The 18,077-nt window shown below is 45.5% G+C and overlaps 1 protein-coding gene across 1 annotated transcript; it reads right to left on the bottom strand.

Moving 5' to 3' along the window:
- Positions 1-7: 7 nt before the first annotated feature.
- On the bottom strand, positions 8-14,245 carry ZNF622 (zinc finger protein 622). Its single transcript, XM_005898542.3, has 6 exons — positions 13,024-14,245; positions 11,886-12,146; positions 11,506-11,668; positions 8,806-8,918; positions 1,427-1,570; positions 8-227 (listed from the first exon to the last, which is right to left on the bottom strand). Exons 1-6 carry the CDS (start codon positions 13,823-13,825, stop codon positions 100-102), a joined length of 1,611 nt encoding a protein of 536 aa, XP_005898604.3. The 5' UTR covers positions 13,826-14,245; the 3' UTR covers positions 8-99.
- Between the last annotated feature and the right edge of the window lie 3,832 nt (positions 14,246-18,077).

The following is an 18,077-nucleotide window of genomic DNA, read 5'->3' as shown; positions in this document are numbered from 1 at the left end:
CGGGAGAGCCAATTTGATCCTGGCTTTTATTATCAGGTCAGGACAGAGGAAGTACAGGGGAGTGGCAGCAGGAGGGCCATCGTCCCAGCCCCTGGCCGATCAGAACAGCACCTGGGGCCGGAAGTGCATCTGCCGGGTGGCGTTGTTCTTCATCCCCATCTTCAGCATCCACTTCGACTTCATCCTCTGGACATACTGCATGTCCCGCTGGCGCACCAGAGCTGCTCCTGGGGTTGGGAAGGGGGTGAGAATGAGGCAAAGGGCTGTGAGCTGTGATCAGAGAAAACCCAACTTGGCAGAGAATCAAAGCTGGTTTCAGGTAAGCGGGTTCTAATATTTAACCAGGAGTTATTATCTGATGCCTCTATCCAACGAGCCCTGGGGGGTTCCGTGCGCCCACCACTGTGCACCAGAACTGCTCTCTATATACATGCCTCTTCAGTTTTCATCACCTGAAAAGGTCTAGAAGCCCAAAAGGTGAAGCCCACTGACCAAAGGCACAGAGAAAGGCAGATTAGAAACCAAGTCAGACAGGAATTCCTGACAAGACTAACAGGAAGTCTGTCCACTACGTTTAAGTGGTCTCACAGCTCCCAGGGAGCCCGAGTGAGGGAACCCATGTGCATACATGAACACAGAGGCCTTGACAATGGATTTCGGTTTCGGCGCTTTCCAGGCCGTCGGAAAGCACCTCTCCCCACTCCTGTTTTCAGGGACTGACGTTCTCCTCAAAGATCCAAGCATAACGAGCTGCACTCAGCAGACCTCAGAATAGATTTAAATAGTTTCATACTGATGATGTTTCAAAGCTGAACAATTTCAGTAGCGTGCTCTAGCCCTCTGAGTCTTACTAAGCTTTCTAAAGAAAAATTTCAAAACGAAGGATGATAGCCGGCGTTTATTATATGCATGTACTATGTCATACATGCTTTATGACGTTCAACCTGCACGACTCTATACGTAGATATTATTAATACCACCTCCATTTTATCAGTGAGAAAGCAGAGGCTTCGATTAACTAAATTACTCAGACTCTTTGTATAAGAACCTATAAGAATATCAGGTAAGTCATGTTTGACTCTACAGCTCAAACTATATTGCTTCAAGGACATTATTTAATTCCACTGTATAACCTCCAGAATTTCAACCTTTGATGATTACTAAACAATTATTTTTGCAATTATACCTCCTAAAAAAGTTAATGGTTTACAGGCAGTTTTAAAAAGCTACTGTGCTGGGGAATATGAAATTTTTAAGTCATAGAGCTTTGGGTTTATCGCCATATGTGTCTCAACTGGTCATAGGCAAGAAGGTAAGTTTCCCCCAGAGAGGACCCATAAGAACAGAGTGAAGAGAACCACGTCACCCAAGCCCCTTTGTGTAATGCAAGTTCCTGGGCTGGCCCGGGAGGTCCCCACGGACGTACCTGTGCTGCCAGTCCATCCCAGGGCTCTGTACTGCTGCAGGACCTGGCCCACAGCCTTCCGATTCTTAGCAACCGCCACAGCTCTCGACAAGCCAAACCGCTGCTTGTAGTATCTCATCAAGGAGCGATGACCCACCCTGGCACCTGGTTTTCAAAAGAACAGTACTGAAGTACGGAGGTGGATCATTTTTCAAAGCAGAGTTATAAAGCAAGAGCTTTCCAAATCACTTTTCATGTTCATCTAGCTGGCAAACGCATGTGCCAGGAAAAAAAACACTCCTATCAGCTGAAGAAAGATGAAGCTGTATGTTAACCAACGAGGGAAAGAAGGCAAACCCGAGCAGAGACACTGAGGGACATCCCTGGTGGTCCAGTGGCTAAGACTCCATGCTCCCAAGGCAGAGGGCCCAGGTTTGATCCCTGGGCAGGGATCTAGATCCCACGTGCTGCAACTAAGAGTTCACACGCCACAACTAAAGATCCCGAGTTTGCAACTAAGACCTGGTGTAGCCAAATCAGTGAGTAAATAAATATTAAAAAAAAAAAAAAACCTGGAGGAGGAAATGGCAACTCACTCCAGTATTCTTGCCTGGGAAGTCTCATGGACAGAGCAGTCCATGGCATTGCAAAGAGTCGCACACAACTTAGCAACTAAACAACAACAACACACAACCAGGCAGACTGTGAACTGGGGAAATACTTCTTGATGGAAATGTGGCATAAAACAGAGTGAAGTGACCTAGCAACATGGAACAGAGAGTTCTGTAAGAAATTAAAACTTGTGTATAGAATAATAGTTGCAAATATTCAACCAATTAAGTCTACGGCTAAAGGAGAAAAGAACAGTAGAGACGCTGACAAGTGATAACAGTAGAGACAGTGACAAGTCACTGTCAGGTGAAAAATGCAGCCCCCGCACTTACGATATGCCTCCACAGAAATTCACATGGCCATCCCTACTAATACAGGTAACAGGGTCCTAGGAGACAAGGAATTTTAACTCTCTTTAAAAGAAAAAAGATTGAACCAATAATGGCCCGATTTTAGTTCTACAAGCCACAGTCTGGGTTTAGAAGAGAAGCCAATCCACTTTCCCTTTGCTAACATTCTCTAATGGGGTGCTTCTCAAACAGGGGTGACTTTATCCCCAGAGGACACGTGGCAATGACTGGAGTCACTGCTGGTTGTCACAGGTAGAGGGAAGCTCCTGAGACCTAGTGGGTCGAGACCAGGGATTTGGCTAAACACCATACAATGCACAGGACAGCCCCTCAGCGAAGAATTATCTGGCCCAAAATGTCCACAGTGCTGAAGTGGAGAAACCCCGACCTACTGCTTTCTAAATGTTGGAAGTTTTTTGGGTAGAAAGACCATGAACAGAATACTATAACTATTATAGATGGCTATATTTGCTTTTAGAATCTAGATTTTTAACCTACTAGAAAAATCTCTATCAGGTTATTTTGTGTGAAGTCCCAGTACTTGACGAGCTACCTGTGTAACATTTTGCTCCCTACACAGATATGAATAAGTGATTACTTCCAGGTGATTGATTTGTGACCAGACTCAGGAAACAACAAAAAAAGAAATTTTCAATTCCAGGATGCTGTGGTCTCTGGATACTAACATGGATGAACGATGTCTCCCTGGACCCGATTGTTCTGGTGGGGGAAGAATTAACAAAGCTCCCAGACCACCAGAAACAAGTAAGACACAGCAATGGAGAAGGCTCGCACGTACATGGAGGCTCTAGCAGCAAAGCCCAGCAGTGCTGATGACAACTTTCTATTTATAATGTAGGTCAGGATGCTCTGAGTTTGCAACAAAGACTTCCTCAGAATCATTAAATGATAATGCTGCTCATTAGGACTTACTAAATTGATTTATTTACATTTGTAAGCAGCATTTAGAAATACCTATTCTTGAAGGCTATCTTTTAAGACATGTTTGAAGAGGGTTCATGAATCAGTGCCAGGGTTTCTGACACCTGGCAGGAGAACTGTAAGCGCTGTTTAGAGCCACCCCTTCCTGTGGCAGTGACAGGCGTGCCTGGCAGTAAGCACCTAGCACAGGCGCTGAGAACAGCTCCGCTTCGTACCAGAACACAGCGTGCCTGTCCATAAGTAACAGATGCGAAGTGTCTGAGTCAGGCTGAAGCTTCCACCTGTCCACCTATCTTCTGCCACAGTAATAACTGCTTACAAGACTGTCCGCTCCTGATCTAAAATATGATACAAGTGAACTTAATAAAACAAAGCAGACTCACGGACATAGAAAACAAGCTTTTGGTTCCTGAAGAGGAAAGAGGGTCAGGGAAGGAGAAATTAGGGCTTTGTAACTGCAGTAGCAGATACAAACTGCTATGTATAAAATAGATAAACAACAATGTCCTACTACACAGCACAGAAAACGATATTCAATATCCTGTAATAAACTCTAATGAAAAAGAACACACACATATACATATTTACGCCAACATGTAGAATCATTTTGCTGTACAACAGAAACTCACACAACAGCGTACATCAACTATACTTCAATTAAAATGAAAAAGACTGTCTGCTGCTGCTGCTGCTAAGTCACTTCAGTCGTGTCCGACTCTGTGCGACCCCATAGACAGAAGCCCACAAGGCTCCCCCGTCCCTGGGATTCTCCAGGCAAGAACACTGGAGTGGGTTGCCATTTCCTTCTCCAATGCATGAAAAGTGAAAAGTGAAAGTGAAGTCTCTCAGTCGTGTCCAACTCTTAGCGACCCCATGGACTGCAGCCTACTAGCCTCCTCCGTCCATGGGATTTTCCAGGCAAGAGTACTGGAGTGGGGTCCTACTTAACAAAGAGCCTAACATTTGACATTAGACAGTGAAAAAGAAGTATCTCTAACAGTAATTTCCCTAAGATTGATTATGTATCTCTTGTGGATCCAGTGGGAGATTCTTCTGGCTAGTCAGCAACTAACTGGAGCTGTCCTCACACCAACCTGCTCCAGAGGAACTGAAGAGCGAAGGGGGAACTGAGCCGACCAGTCTGGATACAAATACTCACGGCGCCCTCTACTGGATGCTTTATGTCACTGCCTCTGGGACCATCAAGATCACGGCATCTGGTCCCATCACTTCATTGCAAATAGATGGGGAAACAGTGGAAACAGTGACAGACTTTTATTTTCTTGGGCTCCAAAATCACTGCAGCTGGTGACTGCAGCCATAAAATTAAAAGATGCTTGCTCCTTTGGAAAAAAGCTATGACAAACCTATACAGCATACTAAAAAGCAGAGATATTACTTTGCCAACAAAAGTCCATCTAGTCAAAGCTATGGTTTTTCCACCAGTCATGTATGGGGATGTGAGAGTTGGACCGTGAAGAAAGCTGAGCACCGAAGAATTAATGCTTTTGAACTGCGGTGTTGGAGAAGACACTTGAGAGTCCCTTGGACTGCAAGGAGATCCAACCAGTCCATCCTAAAGGAGATCAGTCCTGAAAATTTATTGGAAAGACTGATGCTGAAGCTGAAACTTCACACACCTGGTGTGAAGAACTGACTCCTTGGAAAAGACCCTGATGCTGGGAAATACTGAAGGCAGGAGGAGAAGGGGATGACAGAGGATGAGATGGTTGTATGGCATCACCAAATCAATGGATATGAGTTTGCACAAGCTCCGAGATTTGGTGATGGACAGGGAGGCCTGGTGTGCTGCAGTCCATGGGGTCGTAGAGTCAGACATGACTGAGCGACTGAACTGAAACTGACCTGAAGCAACTACAGTCAAGGAATCCCAACTACTTGCTGCTTTTGAAACCAGTTTTATGCAGACTCTACTAAGGGTAGTTGATTAAATATCACTATGCTCTCCACATTAGAATCCTTCTCAAATCAGCTTCATGCTAATGTCCACACCACCCAGTCATATAACTGAACATAATCAGAAGTTTCTGAATGGTGAATTTGTTCAAAGAAATAACCAGGTGATTGAATATACTGCCATAATGCCACTACACGTCTAAACGGTGTTTATTTGAGAGTTCCTATTTCCTTGGTTCATTAGAAAAAACCCACACCAGTATTGAGGGAGAAAACCAATGGACAATAAACTGTCATATCTCATTACAACCAAGACTGACCAGAGGATGACTGGTTTTTAAAATGAGATAGTAAAAGTGTATGTAACTGTAGAGCTGGAAAAAATTTCAGAATATTGCTAGTTTCTGGTTCACTAAGAAAGCCATGTACTATTGCTATTTAAATGAATTCTATTATAAGGTTTCAGAAGTCAGTCATCTGTGAAGAAGACCCAGGAAGGCAATGACTGATGTATATGTAGATAGTTCCTTTTCTGGCTCCAGGTCACACATGCTTTTTAGACACTACATGCAGACTCTCCCCAGGGTGGGGAGATACACTTATTCACATGGTCAAAAAAATCTGTGTAGCCACACAGGTTACTTGATGCCGTTATGGCCTTTCCCCACGAAAATGTACGTACAGGAAGAGATGTGCACAGCCTAGTTACCCCGGGTTGGGGCAGTACCTGGCAGTCGGTTAGGTCTCTCCAGAGGCTGTATAATGGTACAGTACTGCCTGGTACTCTAGGACCACAAGGGTCACTCACTACTGCCAAGTCTCCCTCAAGAGCTGCCTGAGGTCACCATCCGACACTTTAAAACAGCATGACTCTGTACGTGGACAGGCAGCTGTCAGTAAGGAAGTTCATGTTTAAAAACGCGAGAATAGGACTCCTCTGGAAGTCCAGTGGTTAAGACTTTGCCTTCCAATGCAGAGGGTGTGGGTTCGATCCCCAGTTAGGGAGCTAAGATACCACTTGCCCCAGAGCCAAAACATAAAACAGAAACAATGTTGTAACAAATTCAATAAAGATTTCTTAAAAAAAGTCCACATAAAAAATATCTTAAAAATAAAGACTAAATAATACCCAAGAAACTGGACCTACAAGTTAATCTCATGGCCCTTTCTTCTTTGACTGTGTGATGAACAAGCAATCTGCCACCTGGGGCTGTAGGCAAATATGACACGTGGTCCCTGAGGCCACGTTGGAGCCCAGGGTGGCTCCTTCGGCTCTCTTTACCTGCCCTGTGGCAGGCCCAGGGAAGTCACCTCCAACTTTCCAGTCACTCAGTCAACAGACGTGGCTCCCATGTATCTGAGGCACTGTCCTGAGATGAAAGAAGCCAGTTTGGTCCTCACAGAAACAGGGACAGAAGGCAAGCGAGTCAACGAGTACCAAGAAGAAGAGACCCATCATGAGGGCCGTGCGAAGTGTCACAGGAGCAGAGGAGACTCTCCTCACCCAGGGCGGGAGCTCAGCTCAGCCGCTTGGAGCATAGAACCCAACTTGAGTCTCAGAGGAAGACAGGCAGTGCGTGTACAAAGGCCTAGAGGAGGGAAACTTCACGTGGGCAGGAAAAGGAAGCACACAAAGACACTGGTGACAAAGTGACCCTGAAGGCCAGGGCTGCCCCTGGGAATTCCAGAGGGAAAAGAAAATATAGCAGAATGGTGTTTGTTTTAGAAAGAATGTTCCAGTGGCCAAGTGGAAATCAGACTGGAGAAGGCCAGAGAGGAAGCTTTCATGGTAACACAGACAAACGGACAAGGAGGCAAAAAAAAGAAAAATTATTCAAAACGCAAATTCCTAACTAATTAGGAACTGCAATTAGTTACCATCTGGATTTAGGAGAGGAATAAAGGATCCTGAGAAGACACTCAGTTTTGGCTTTGGCGAACCTGAGGAGACTGGATCACTCTGGGCAATGTGTTGTTGTCTAGACAGCTAAGGAGTCTTTAAGTTTCTGAAATTTTAAGTCCAGATGAAAATTTCTCTCAAAATAGGCTATATTTCTTAAATAGGATATCCTCACTGTTGAGCAGACTTTTGTCATGAAAAGTGCTAAAATGGCTGCAAAACGAAGCCCACGTTCCTAGTGATCCTGCTACAGCCAGACACTGCTGGCAGGGACTAGCACATTCACCTTCTCAAAGTCTACTGTGATCTTAGTCTCCCAGGTGGAACTAGTGGTAAAAACCCTGGTGGGCTCCATAGGGTCGCAGAGTCGGACATGACTAAAGCGACTTAGCATGCAAGGAAGGGGAACCTAATAAAATAAGGGCCCAAGCAACTAGTTTTTGAAAAAGAAGTTTTCAAACTTATGTCTGAGGTTCTGCATTAGTATTTTCACCAGGGGAAGAGATCAGGTCCCTTGTGATACACGTAAGCCTGTTTTGCTGTTGTGTATTGCACGGGCCACAATATTCTGCTGCATTATAGCTTTCTTATCACTGTAGAGGAGCTATATCCTCAAGACAGGTTCCGCCGGCACTTTCCTCCAACTGTCACTGCATAAAGCTGCCCTTCACCTTAGAAGGTTATTATTCCAGGTTAAGCAGGGCTGTCTGTTCCTAAACAGCAATATTGCATGTGGATTGCAAACAGCACAAGGTGGTTCCATCATGGCAGACATGTACCCACTGGCAGCATGGCTGCTCCTGCACCCCCCATCACAGCAAATCTCCCAGGCAGTGGAGGAAAGGTGGAATGGGCTCTTCACTGATGAGGTCCCTGATCTTAGGCAAATTACTCATCCGTCTAAACTTCAGGTGGCTCATATGTCAAAAAAGGACCACAGAATCTAACTCACAGACTTGATCTAAAGATAAAATAATGTATCTGCCTGAATATACAAACTTCTCAGTAAATATACTATTAGAACCTTATTATCTTATCATTCCATTCCCTGTCATTTTAAAATGTATATTCTCTAGCTGCTCCCATTCCTATCAGCTAAGCATAACACTATAAACAATATTTCACACTTCTCATATTCATAGCTTTCCTTCTTCTTCTCATATCTGGGACAAAATTCTACCATTATGAATGCTGTTCCCCAAAGGAGAAGGCAGAATTTAAACTCCAAGTCTCTCCCTGCACCCAGAATATGAACAGGAAGCCTAGGTGCTGTCAATTATATCCGACCATGCCAGACTAACACATGCAGTCTGAACAACTGTGGAAACAGGAATCAGTTCAAGGAGTAAGGGCAAAGTCAAGTTTAACAAGAAAAATCCAGGAGCCGAAAAGCTAGATAATAAACAGTATACAAAAGGTTTATGTATTGAAAAGAAAGGAAACGGCCGATTAAAGCATTATAAATCACAACAAAGTGAGGAAAACACTGATGCAACTTAAACAAAACAGCTAAATCAGAGCTATGGGGCTCCCTTCAGAGGTGACCTAGTCCAAGGAACATAGACACACACTTGAAGTTGTAGGTTCTCTCCCCACAGCGTGGAAGGCAAGTGATGGGAACACACTTCTCCGATAATCTCAATGGCGTGAAGCTACGTATTCTGGACAAATGCACTTACCAGAAGGGAGAATCAGCTCCATGGTTTCATCGTCATAATCCAGGGTCTTTTCTGAGGGCAGCTCCTCAGTCTCATCATGGTCCTCGCCTTCTTTGTGATCTGGGTAGCTACTCCTGGAACCATGGAATGCCATTAACACACAGACCAAGACCCCAAATCTCATTAAAATACTGCCAACCTACTAGATCACTGAAGGGGTGGCGGGTGGGGGTTAACGTCTACAGGGACTACACTGAAAGCTTCTGGAGAGAAAACAATTTGCTAGCATTTTCTCTTTAGTAAAGTAAGCAAATAGCCTGTGAATTCAAATTGGATCCCAGACCTAAATGTAAAACACAAAACTATAAAAAAATCCTAGAAGATAATATAGAAGAAAACCTGGATGACTTAGGGTTTGGTGATGACTTTTTAGGCATGACACAAAAGGCACAGTTCATGAAAGAAAGAACTGATCAACTAAACTTCATTCAAATTAAAAACTTCTGCTCTGTGAAAAACAGTATCAAGAGAATTAAAATACAAGATGAAGACTTGGAAAAAGTATTGACAGAAGACACATCTGATAAAGGACTGTTATTCAAATGTAAAAAGAACTCTCAAAATTCAACAGTAAGAAAATAACCGATTCGGCCAAAAATGGGCCAAAGACCTCAACAGACTCCTCACTAAGAAGAAACACATGGCAAATAAGCATATAAAAAAGATGCCCACAGGATATGTCATCAGAAAAATGGAAATTAAAACAGAGATATCACTACACACCTATCAGAATGGCCCAGACCCGGAACATCTAATGCTGGGGAGGGTATGGGCAGTAGGAATCCTTGGTTGCCAGCAGGGATACAGGAGGGCAGAGCCACCTTGGAAGAGCTGGCCGCTTGTTGCAAAATCAAACATACTCTTACCATAAGACCCAGCCTGCTGCTTGGATTTACCCTAAGGAGTCGAAAACTTCTGTCTATACAAAAACCTGCAAGTAGATTACAGAAGATTTATCCAAATTCCTACAACTTGGAAGAAACCAACACAGACTTCAATAGGTGACTAGATAAACAAACTGGTACATCCATGCAAGGGAACAGTTTTGGATTACACCAAAAAAAAATGAGCTAGCAGGCCATGAAAAGACACAGAAGAACCGTAAAAGCATGTTACTGTGAAAGAAGCCTGAAAAGGCTTCATTCTGTATGATTCTAACCAGACAATATTCTGGAAAAGGCAAAAATATGGAGACATTAAGTATCACTGTTTTCTAGGGATCGGGTGAAGGAGAATGATGAACAGGCAGAACACAGAGGATCTGTAAGCCAATGAAACTACTCTGAGGGTGGATACAGGTCACTATATGTACATCTGTCCATACTCACAGAACAGACAACACCAAGAGCGAACACTGAACTATGGACTTTGAGCGGTAACTGGTGGGTCAACTTGGTTCATCAAATGCAATGTATGTGCCACTGGGGGAGGCTGATAATGAGGGAGGCTATGCACTTGTAGGGTGAGGAGTACATAAGAAACTGCTATACCTTCGGCCCAATTTTGCTGAGAACCTAAAACTGTTCCTAAAAACAGTGAGCAAATAACCTACACCAATTCTTCATCTGTGTTATCTGTTTCTCTCGAGGAGGGCTGGCAAACAGAGGAAGAGGAAGAGGCTGTACAGTGGGAGATGCAGCTCTCCTCAACTTAAATCCTTACAGAAACAAGTTCTAGAAGAGTGCAGTCCAGGAGAACTCTGTGATGATACAGATCTTCAGTCTGCGTGTCCAGTATGGTGGCTACTTTGAAAGCACATCTGCTTTTAAGCATAGGTCTTGAAATGTGGGTGGTGCAACTGAAGAACCGAATTTTTTAATTTTTAATTTAATTAATTATCCCAAAGAGTGACATGAGTACATCTAGAAATCAGCAAATTAAGACACTGTAGTTCTAGAAGAATCTCTTTCACAAATACACACAGAAAATAATTAGAGAAAATCACACTAAAATGTTAACAGTAAGGCAGATAAGTCAACAGGAATGGACAAAAGACTAGATCGGACACTTCACAAGAGATATTCAAGTGGTTAAGATACCCAGTTAACACACAGTAAAAGGTTCTCAACTGCATTAGTTCTCATCAGGGAAACGCACATCAAAACCACAATGGATACCCCTACACAGCCGCCACTTTTACCCCTACACAGCCACCAAAGTGGCTATAATGAAAAACTGTCAGGACAAGTGAGAAATGAGAAATCAGGAGGAAAATGCAAAAGGACAACTTAAAAGACCAGGACTTTTTTGAACACCTGTATCAGGGGGACTCTGCACTCTGGCATGGTCATGACACACACCTGCTTGCAAAGCAGAGCTGTGATGGGTCATAGGCACACCGACACTAAGCACCAACCACTCAGGCAAAACTGAACTTCGGACCGTTGACACCACAGCAAACAAAAACAAGCTTTCAAACCAGACGAACTTACAGTTTGGGCCTGAGATCGTCTCTTTGTCAGATATGTGTGTTTACCTCTGTGATACTCAGTTTCTCATTTACAAAATGACAGGAAATAAGCACCTCTTACAAAAGTGTTCTAAGAGGTATTAAGAATAGGGTATCCGACAGAGCCAGACACAGTTACCAGGGAGGGGCACAGGTGAATCCAATGCAAATGTGATGAGTTTGCTTCGCTCCATGTTACAAACCAGACTGACCTAAAATCATAGAAGTCCGCAAATTCCAAAAGAGCGTCCCCATCTGTGAAGAGCTTACAGTGACTCCGGTCATTCATGTGTGCCTGTACCGCCTCCGTGGAGTAGAAGGACTTCCCTCTCTCGTTGCACCACAAGCAAATCTTCCCAACACCAACTTTCTCTCCTGGAAAAAAAGTTGAGAAAAAGACATGAAAGCAGCTTTTTGCAGCCAGATTATATCTCATCATCTATCTCATCACAATCAAAACCTTGGTGGTCAAGTTTTTGATGTTCACAAAATCAGTAGGTCATTAAATCCAAGACTGGTGAGAAACACAAAGTTAATGCCCCCCAATAATGCAGGGTTTCATCATTAAAAAAGAAAAGAACATTATACTCACCCAAATATTTAATCAGTCCCTTAAGATCCGAAAGATATTCTACATCAGGAATAAAGAAGCTGTGGACTTTGGTCATATGAGCCACATTTTTTGTGAGGGAGCTTGAGTGATGTGGACAAAACAAGCAGTCCGTTATGGGGATGGCACCAAGGGGGGTGCTTCCTCCTGCCTCTTCCTCTTCTGCATCCTGCTCCTCCTCCTCCTCCATGGCTTCAGCATCCTCACATTCCAAGTCCTCATCAGAATCAATATCCTCCCAGTCTTCAAGCCAGAGATTTCGAAAACAAAATTAGTAGATGTCAGTGTTAGCTATTCATTTACCACTCACCAGTCTGCATGGCTAAGGAATGCCTTAGTTTTCCTTGTTCAGGGCACAGTAAACCCGTTGAAGGGGGCTTTGGCTCCTTTTCTAGGTATATATGAACACTTCCAATCAGTGTTAGTGGGATGTGAGATGCCATAGGGGAAGAAAGGGGAAAAAAAAAAACTCACCAAGTCAAGGAAGCTAGGTCGAAGGCTCAAACCTCCCGTTTCAGGTTAGCTGATTCTGAACTTCTCAGTGCACGGTTTTACCAAACTAGGTTAAGTGTAAAGCCATCATAACTAGATACCCAATAGAAATAACACATTCTACAGCAGAAGGTGTAGTGGGTAATGTGTACCCTTCTGCATATGTTAAAAATCTCTCCATTCAATAAACAGAGAAAGGATCTATTCATTCTACAAATATTTACTAAGCTAATTCTCACCCTTCGCCCATCTTAAGGTTTCAGTATCTCAATTTAATACAACAGTGAGGGGAAGACATAGGATGAGATGGCTGGATGGTATCACGGATGCGATGGACATGAGTTTGAGCAGACTCAGGAGTTGGTGATGGACAGGGAGGCCTGGCGTGCTGCAGTCCATGGGGTCGCAAAGCGTCGGACACGACTGAGCGACTGAACTGACAACTGACTTAACTGATAAAATGCCCTGTAAGGATGCTGGCCACACCGGTCAGTTCAGAAAGCATGGAAACCACCTTCACTCATCATCTTCACTTAAAAACTGACACCTCCCCGCTCCAACCTCAAGGATAAACTGAAAACCTGAGGACCAACCCCTCCCTAGCCCCGCCCCCCAGGCCGGTCCTCACCGTCCGCATCCAGGTCTTCTTCACTCTCTTCCTCCCCCTGCTGTTTCGCCAACTTCTTCGCCTGCCGTTCAAACCACCGCAGCCGGGGAGGTTTCTCGCCCGGGTCTCGCGGCTGAGTCCCACGTCCGCCGGCGGCCACGGGACACCCGGGCTCCGCCTCGGGCGCTGGCGCCGCCTTCTTGGGAGACGTGGACGGCTGAGCCTTGATGACCTGCTGGATGGCCGCGTTCACCGCATCCTTGTCCACACTGTCTACGCCCAGCCCTTTCTCCAAGTTCTTCTCGTTCATGAGTGCCACTTTCCGACTCACCGCCTGCTTCTCGAGCTCCACGTGCCGCCGGGACCTGAGGTGGTTTTCGTAGGCCTTGAAGGAAGCAAACTTCTTACTGCAGACGGTGCAGTAGGTGGCCGCGCCTTTGCTCTCTGGCTCCGCCAGGGCCCGCTGTGCCCGCACCCGCTCCTGGAAGCCCTCGAGGCTGACGGGGGCCATGCCGGCCACTTTGCGCCTCAGGTTGTAGCGGTGCCAGTCCGTCTTGTAGTGGACCCGCTGCGCCTCCGCATCTTCCAACACCGCCCTGCAGGTGTTGCAGGTGTAGGTCGCCATCCCCAGGCGGGAAATAAAGCGCGACCGAGGCAGAAATCTAGCAACCAGAGGCCTGACCACACCAAAAGAACCGAACTGCGAGCTGACTTCCGGACTGAACGTGTCATCCCCAGCCGGACAGGAAGTCCCGCCTCTCAGACTGTAGCCACGCCTCCGCCGCGGAGAGTCCCGGGAAAGTGGGGGAAGCCAGTGACGCATCCGGCCCCGCCCAGTCGACCTGAGCTGTGTGTTGAGTCAACAAAAGTGGGCGTGGCCTGAGGTGGTTATTGATTGACAGGCCTAGCCCCGGCCGAATTAATGTCTGGGTTTGTTTTTTTTCCTGTACGGTGAAACTTGAGGCCAGGAAGGGGGGCCGCCTCGCGGAAACGCGGCTTGGGGAATCCGGAGGACTGATGTGGTTGACCACTCGACGGTCGAGGACTCTCTGAAGTTCGTGCCCCTGCAGCCCCGGGAGTGGGTGTCACGAAAGCCAGGACTGCTGGTTAGACCGTTGGTCGGACCATCAGAGACCTCTTCCCGAGGGCTGAGAGACTCAGGTTGGAGGCTGAGGGAATTCACAGGGAAACCAGAGAGTCCAGGCCAGAGCCTCGGCCTTACTAGGGCGGCCCTTCCAATGAAGGGCGCAGGGGAACCTCCTGAATCAATAGTTCGCACCTGGGAGCACAGAGCCCCCGTCCAGCTGCTGCCCATTAGGAATAGAATCCCGGACATGCAGGTCATCTTAAATCTAATAGTAGCCATGTTTTAAGAAAGCAGAAAGAAAGATAAGATGGCCATTTTTTTAAACTCCGTATCATGGCAAATAGATGGGGAAACACTGGAAACAGTGGCTGACTTTATTTTGAGGGACTCCAAAATCCCTGCAGATTGTGATTGCAGCCATGAAATTAAAAGACGCTTACTCCTTGGAAGGAAAGTTATGACCAACATAGACAGCATATTAAAAAGCAGAGACATTACTTTGCCAGCAAAGGTCCGTCTAGTCAAGGCTATGGTTTTTCCAGTGGTCATGTATGGATGTGAGAGTTGGACTGTGAAGAAGGCTGAACGCCGAAGAATTGATGCTTTTGAACTGTGGTGTTGGAGAAGACTCTTGAGAGTCCCTTGGACTGCAAGGAGATCCAACCAGTCCATTCTAAAGGAGATCAGTCCTGGGTGTTCATTGAAGGACTGATGTTGAAGCTGAAACTCCAATACTTTGGCCACCTGATGCGAAGAGTTGACTCATTGGAAAACACTCTGATGCTAGGAAAGATTGAGGGCAGGAGGAGAAGGGGACAACAGAGGATGAGATGGTTGGATGGCATCACAGACTCAATGGACGTGAGTTTGGGTTGACTCCGGGAGTTGGTGATGGATAGGGAGGCCTGGCGTGCTGTGGTTCATGGGGTCGCAAAGAGTCGGACACGACTGAGTGACTGAACTGGATCCTGTAATAAGCCCAGTATAGCAGGCTTCCCAGGTGGTGATAGTGGTACAGAACCCTCCTGCCAATGCAGGAGACACGAGTTTGATCCCTGGGTCAGGAAGATCCCCTGGAGAAGGACATGGCAACCCTTTCCAGTATTCATGCCTGGAGAATCCCTTGGACAGAGGGGCCTGGTGGGCCACAAGCCATAGGTCGCAAAGAGCTGGACACCACTTAAGTGACCTGAATATTATTTCAACAGGTAGTCAAGACAAAGGATTTAATGAGACATTTACGTGGTTTGTTAGTACTAAATCTTGGGATTCCAGAGTGGATTTACAACTAACGCCCACCTCACTTCGGACTCGGAGAAGGCACTGGCAACCCACTCCAGTACTCTTGCCTAGAAAATCCCATGGATGGAGGAGCCTGGCAGGCTACAGTCCATGGGTTCGCTAAGAGAGTCAGACATGACTGGGCGACTTCACTTTCACTTTTCACTTTCATGCACTGGAGAAGGAAATGGTAGCCCACTCCAGTGTTCTTGCCTGGAGAGTCCCAGGGACGGAGGAGCCTGGAGGGCTGCCGTCTCTGGGGTCCCACAGAGTGGGACACAACTGAAGCGAATTAGCAGCAGCAGCAGCACTTCAGACTAGCTTCATTTCGTGTGCTCAGTTAGCTCTGTCCTTTCATTTGTCCCAGCCCAGTTCTATAGGAGGCACTTATGTTGACGGAAAGGGGAGTTCTTATACTTCTGTGCACAGCCTAACAAGCAATCAGCCTGTTTCAAAATTGAATGGCTACATGTTTTAAATACAAGGGAGCCAGAGCACCAAAGAAAAGACTTAAAAAAAAAAAATCAAGTCTAGTCTTGTATTCTTGCTGAAAGCCATCCAGTGGATTCCCCTGACTCACAATAAGATTCAAACACCTTCCTGCTCTGGTCTGAATGTTTGTGTTCCCCCACAATTCATAGATTGAAAACAGTGCCCAAGATGATGGTATTATTTAAGGTGGACCTTTTGGGAGGTGTTAGGGTGTGAGGTCAGGTTTCTCCCAATGGGGTTAGTGGTCTTCTAACAGAAACCCAGGAAAGGATACAATAAGTCTGAGACTACAAAGAGGGCCCTCACCAGACTGTGCTGGCACCCTGACTTCCAGCTTCCAGAACTGTGGGGGGGGGGGAAGTTGTTTATAAGCCACCCAGTCTGTGATATTTTATTGTCCATGTGTGATAAGTTGCTTCAGTCCTGTCCCAATTCTTTGCAACCCTATGGCCCATAGCTCACCATGCTCCTCTGTCCATGGGATTCTCCAGGAAAGAATACTAGAGTGGGTTGCCACCCCCTCCTCCAAGGGATCCTCCCAACCCAGGGGTTGAATCCTGCATTACAGGCAGATTCTTTACTGTCAGAGCCACTAGGGAAGTCCAAAGTGACGAAGAGGATCCCCTTTCTATTCTAGCGTGCCCACTACACCTACCCCTGACCTCCTGCCCTACCCTGCTTACCCACGTTAGACACACTGACACTTTTGTTGTTCCTCTAACAAAGCTAAGCAAGCATCTTTTTGTTGGTGTTATGTCTCAGAAATCATTTACTATTCTGCTTGAATCAACTATTGCTGTCTTGCTCCCTTACTTTTAAGGTTTTTACCCAAATGTTTTTATAGGAGAGGCCTATCCACACCCTCTTGTCATAGTAGTGCCTACTCCCAGCTCATAAATCTTTCCCCAGCATACCTTTTCTCCACAGCAATGTGTGTGTTAGTTGCTCAGTGGTGTCCAGCTCTTTGTGACCCCATGGACTCAACAGGCTCCTCTGGCCATAGAATTCTCTAGGCAATACTACTGGAATGAGTAGGTATTTCCTTCTCCAGGGGATCTTCCTGACCCAAGGATTGAACCTGGGTCTCCTGAATTGCAGGAGAATTTTTTTACCATTCTTTTCACATCACCGTACTAGACATGTATTACTCCATATCACATTACGCCCAACATCTAGCAAGAAAACAACAGACCTTGCTTATTTCCATTTCTGTAAGTCAGGAGTTGGAGTGGCTCTCCGTCTCATAAAGTTGCAGGGGACAGAGCTTAAGTCACATCAAGAATCTAAGGCAGCTGAAGATCTGACTGTGGCTGGTGGATCCCCTCAGAAGAGGCTTGTTTGCACACTGATAGCAGGAGGGTTTGGGTTCCTCCATGGAGCTGCTTGAGTGTCCTTGTAACATGGCAACTGGCTTCCCTCAAAGTAAGCAAAGTGGAAGTCATAATGTCTTTAGGTCACACACGGTCATTTCTGCAATATGCTGTTACTTACAAAGGTCAGCCCTAATCAGTGTGGGAGGGGGTATATGAGTACATGAATGGGGTGTCTTTGGGGACCATTTAGGGAAATTGGCCACCATTAGGATTTGTTGTTTCTAATTTCCCAATTTTAGCACAGTAAGTCCAGTAGCCCATGAACTGCCTCCATCCTTGGCAGACCAGAATAGTCAGTCCCATTATGGGTTAGTCCTCCATTTCCAGATTACAAGCTCCCTGGGAACAGGGACTCCTTTCCTTGCTATGTACCCCAAAACTAGAACAGTGCTGGCACATGGATTATTTAGTATGTGTTGAAGGATTCTTTTGTGATGATTTTTATTCCAGAAAATTCTGAGATTATCAAAATCTTTTAAAATAGCTGAGTCCTCTGGATACCCATCTTAAGAAATGTAATTAGTATGAATCCAGCAGGGATACACAATACAATATATATTTCCAAGCTTTCTCTAAAATTAAAGCAGAGAATGGTTATGTTAAGTAAAGAATTTCTGTTTTCTCTTTTCCATTATCTGTGGTTCTTCAAGCATCTATTCCTTCTTCAGGTCATTATTTCCTCCCTACCTCCTTCCATCTATTTCATGACTCATTTCAGCATCTTTAAACTCACCGAGTGTTTTTACTTTTCCTTCAAAGGGACTCTACTTTCTCCATCATGTGAATTTCTCCAAGGGCTGCAATTCTATTAATACTTGGTCTCCTGGAGAGCCTTCTCGTTC

Source organism: Bos mutus, chromosome 20 (genome assembly GCF_027580195.1).
Source record: "Bos mutus isolate GX-2022 chromosome 20, NWIPB_WYAK_1.1, whole genome shotgun sequence".
NCBI classification, from domain to species: Eukaryota; Metazoa; Chordata; class Mammalia; order Artiodactyla; family Bovidae; genus Bos; species Bos mutus.
Note: the sequence above shows the minus strand (reverse complement) of the source record. Positions and strands in the feature narration are given on the sequence as shown.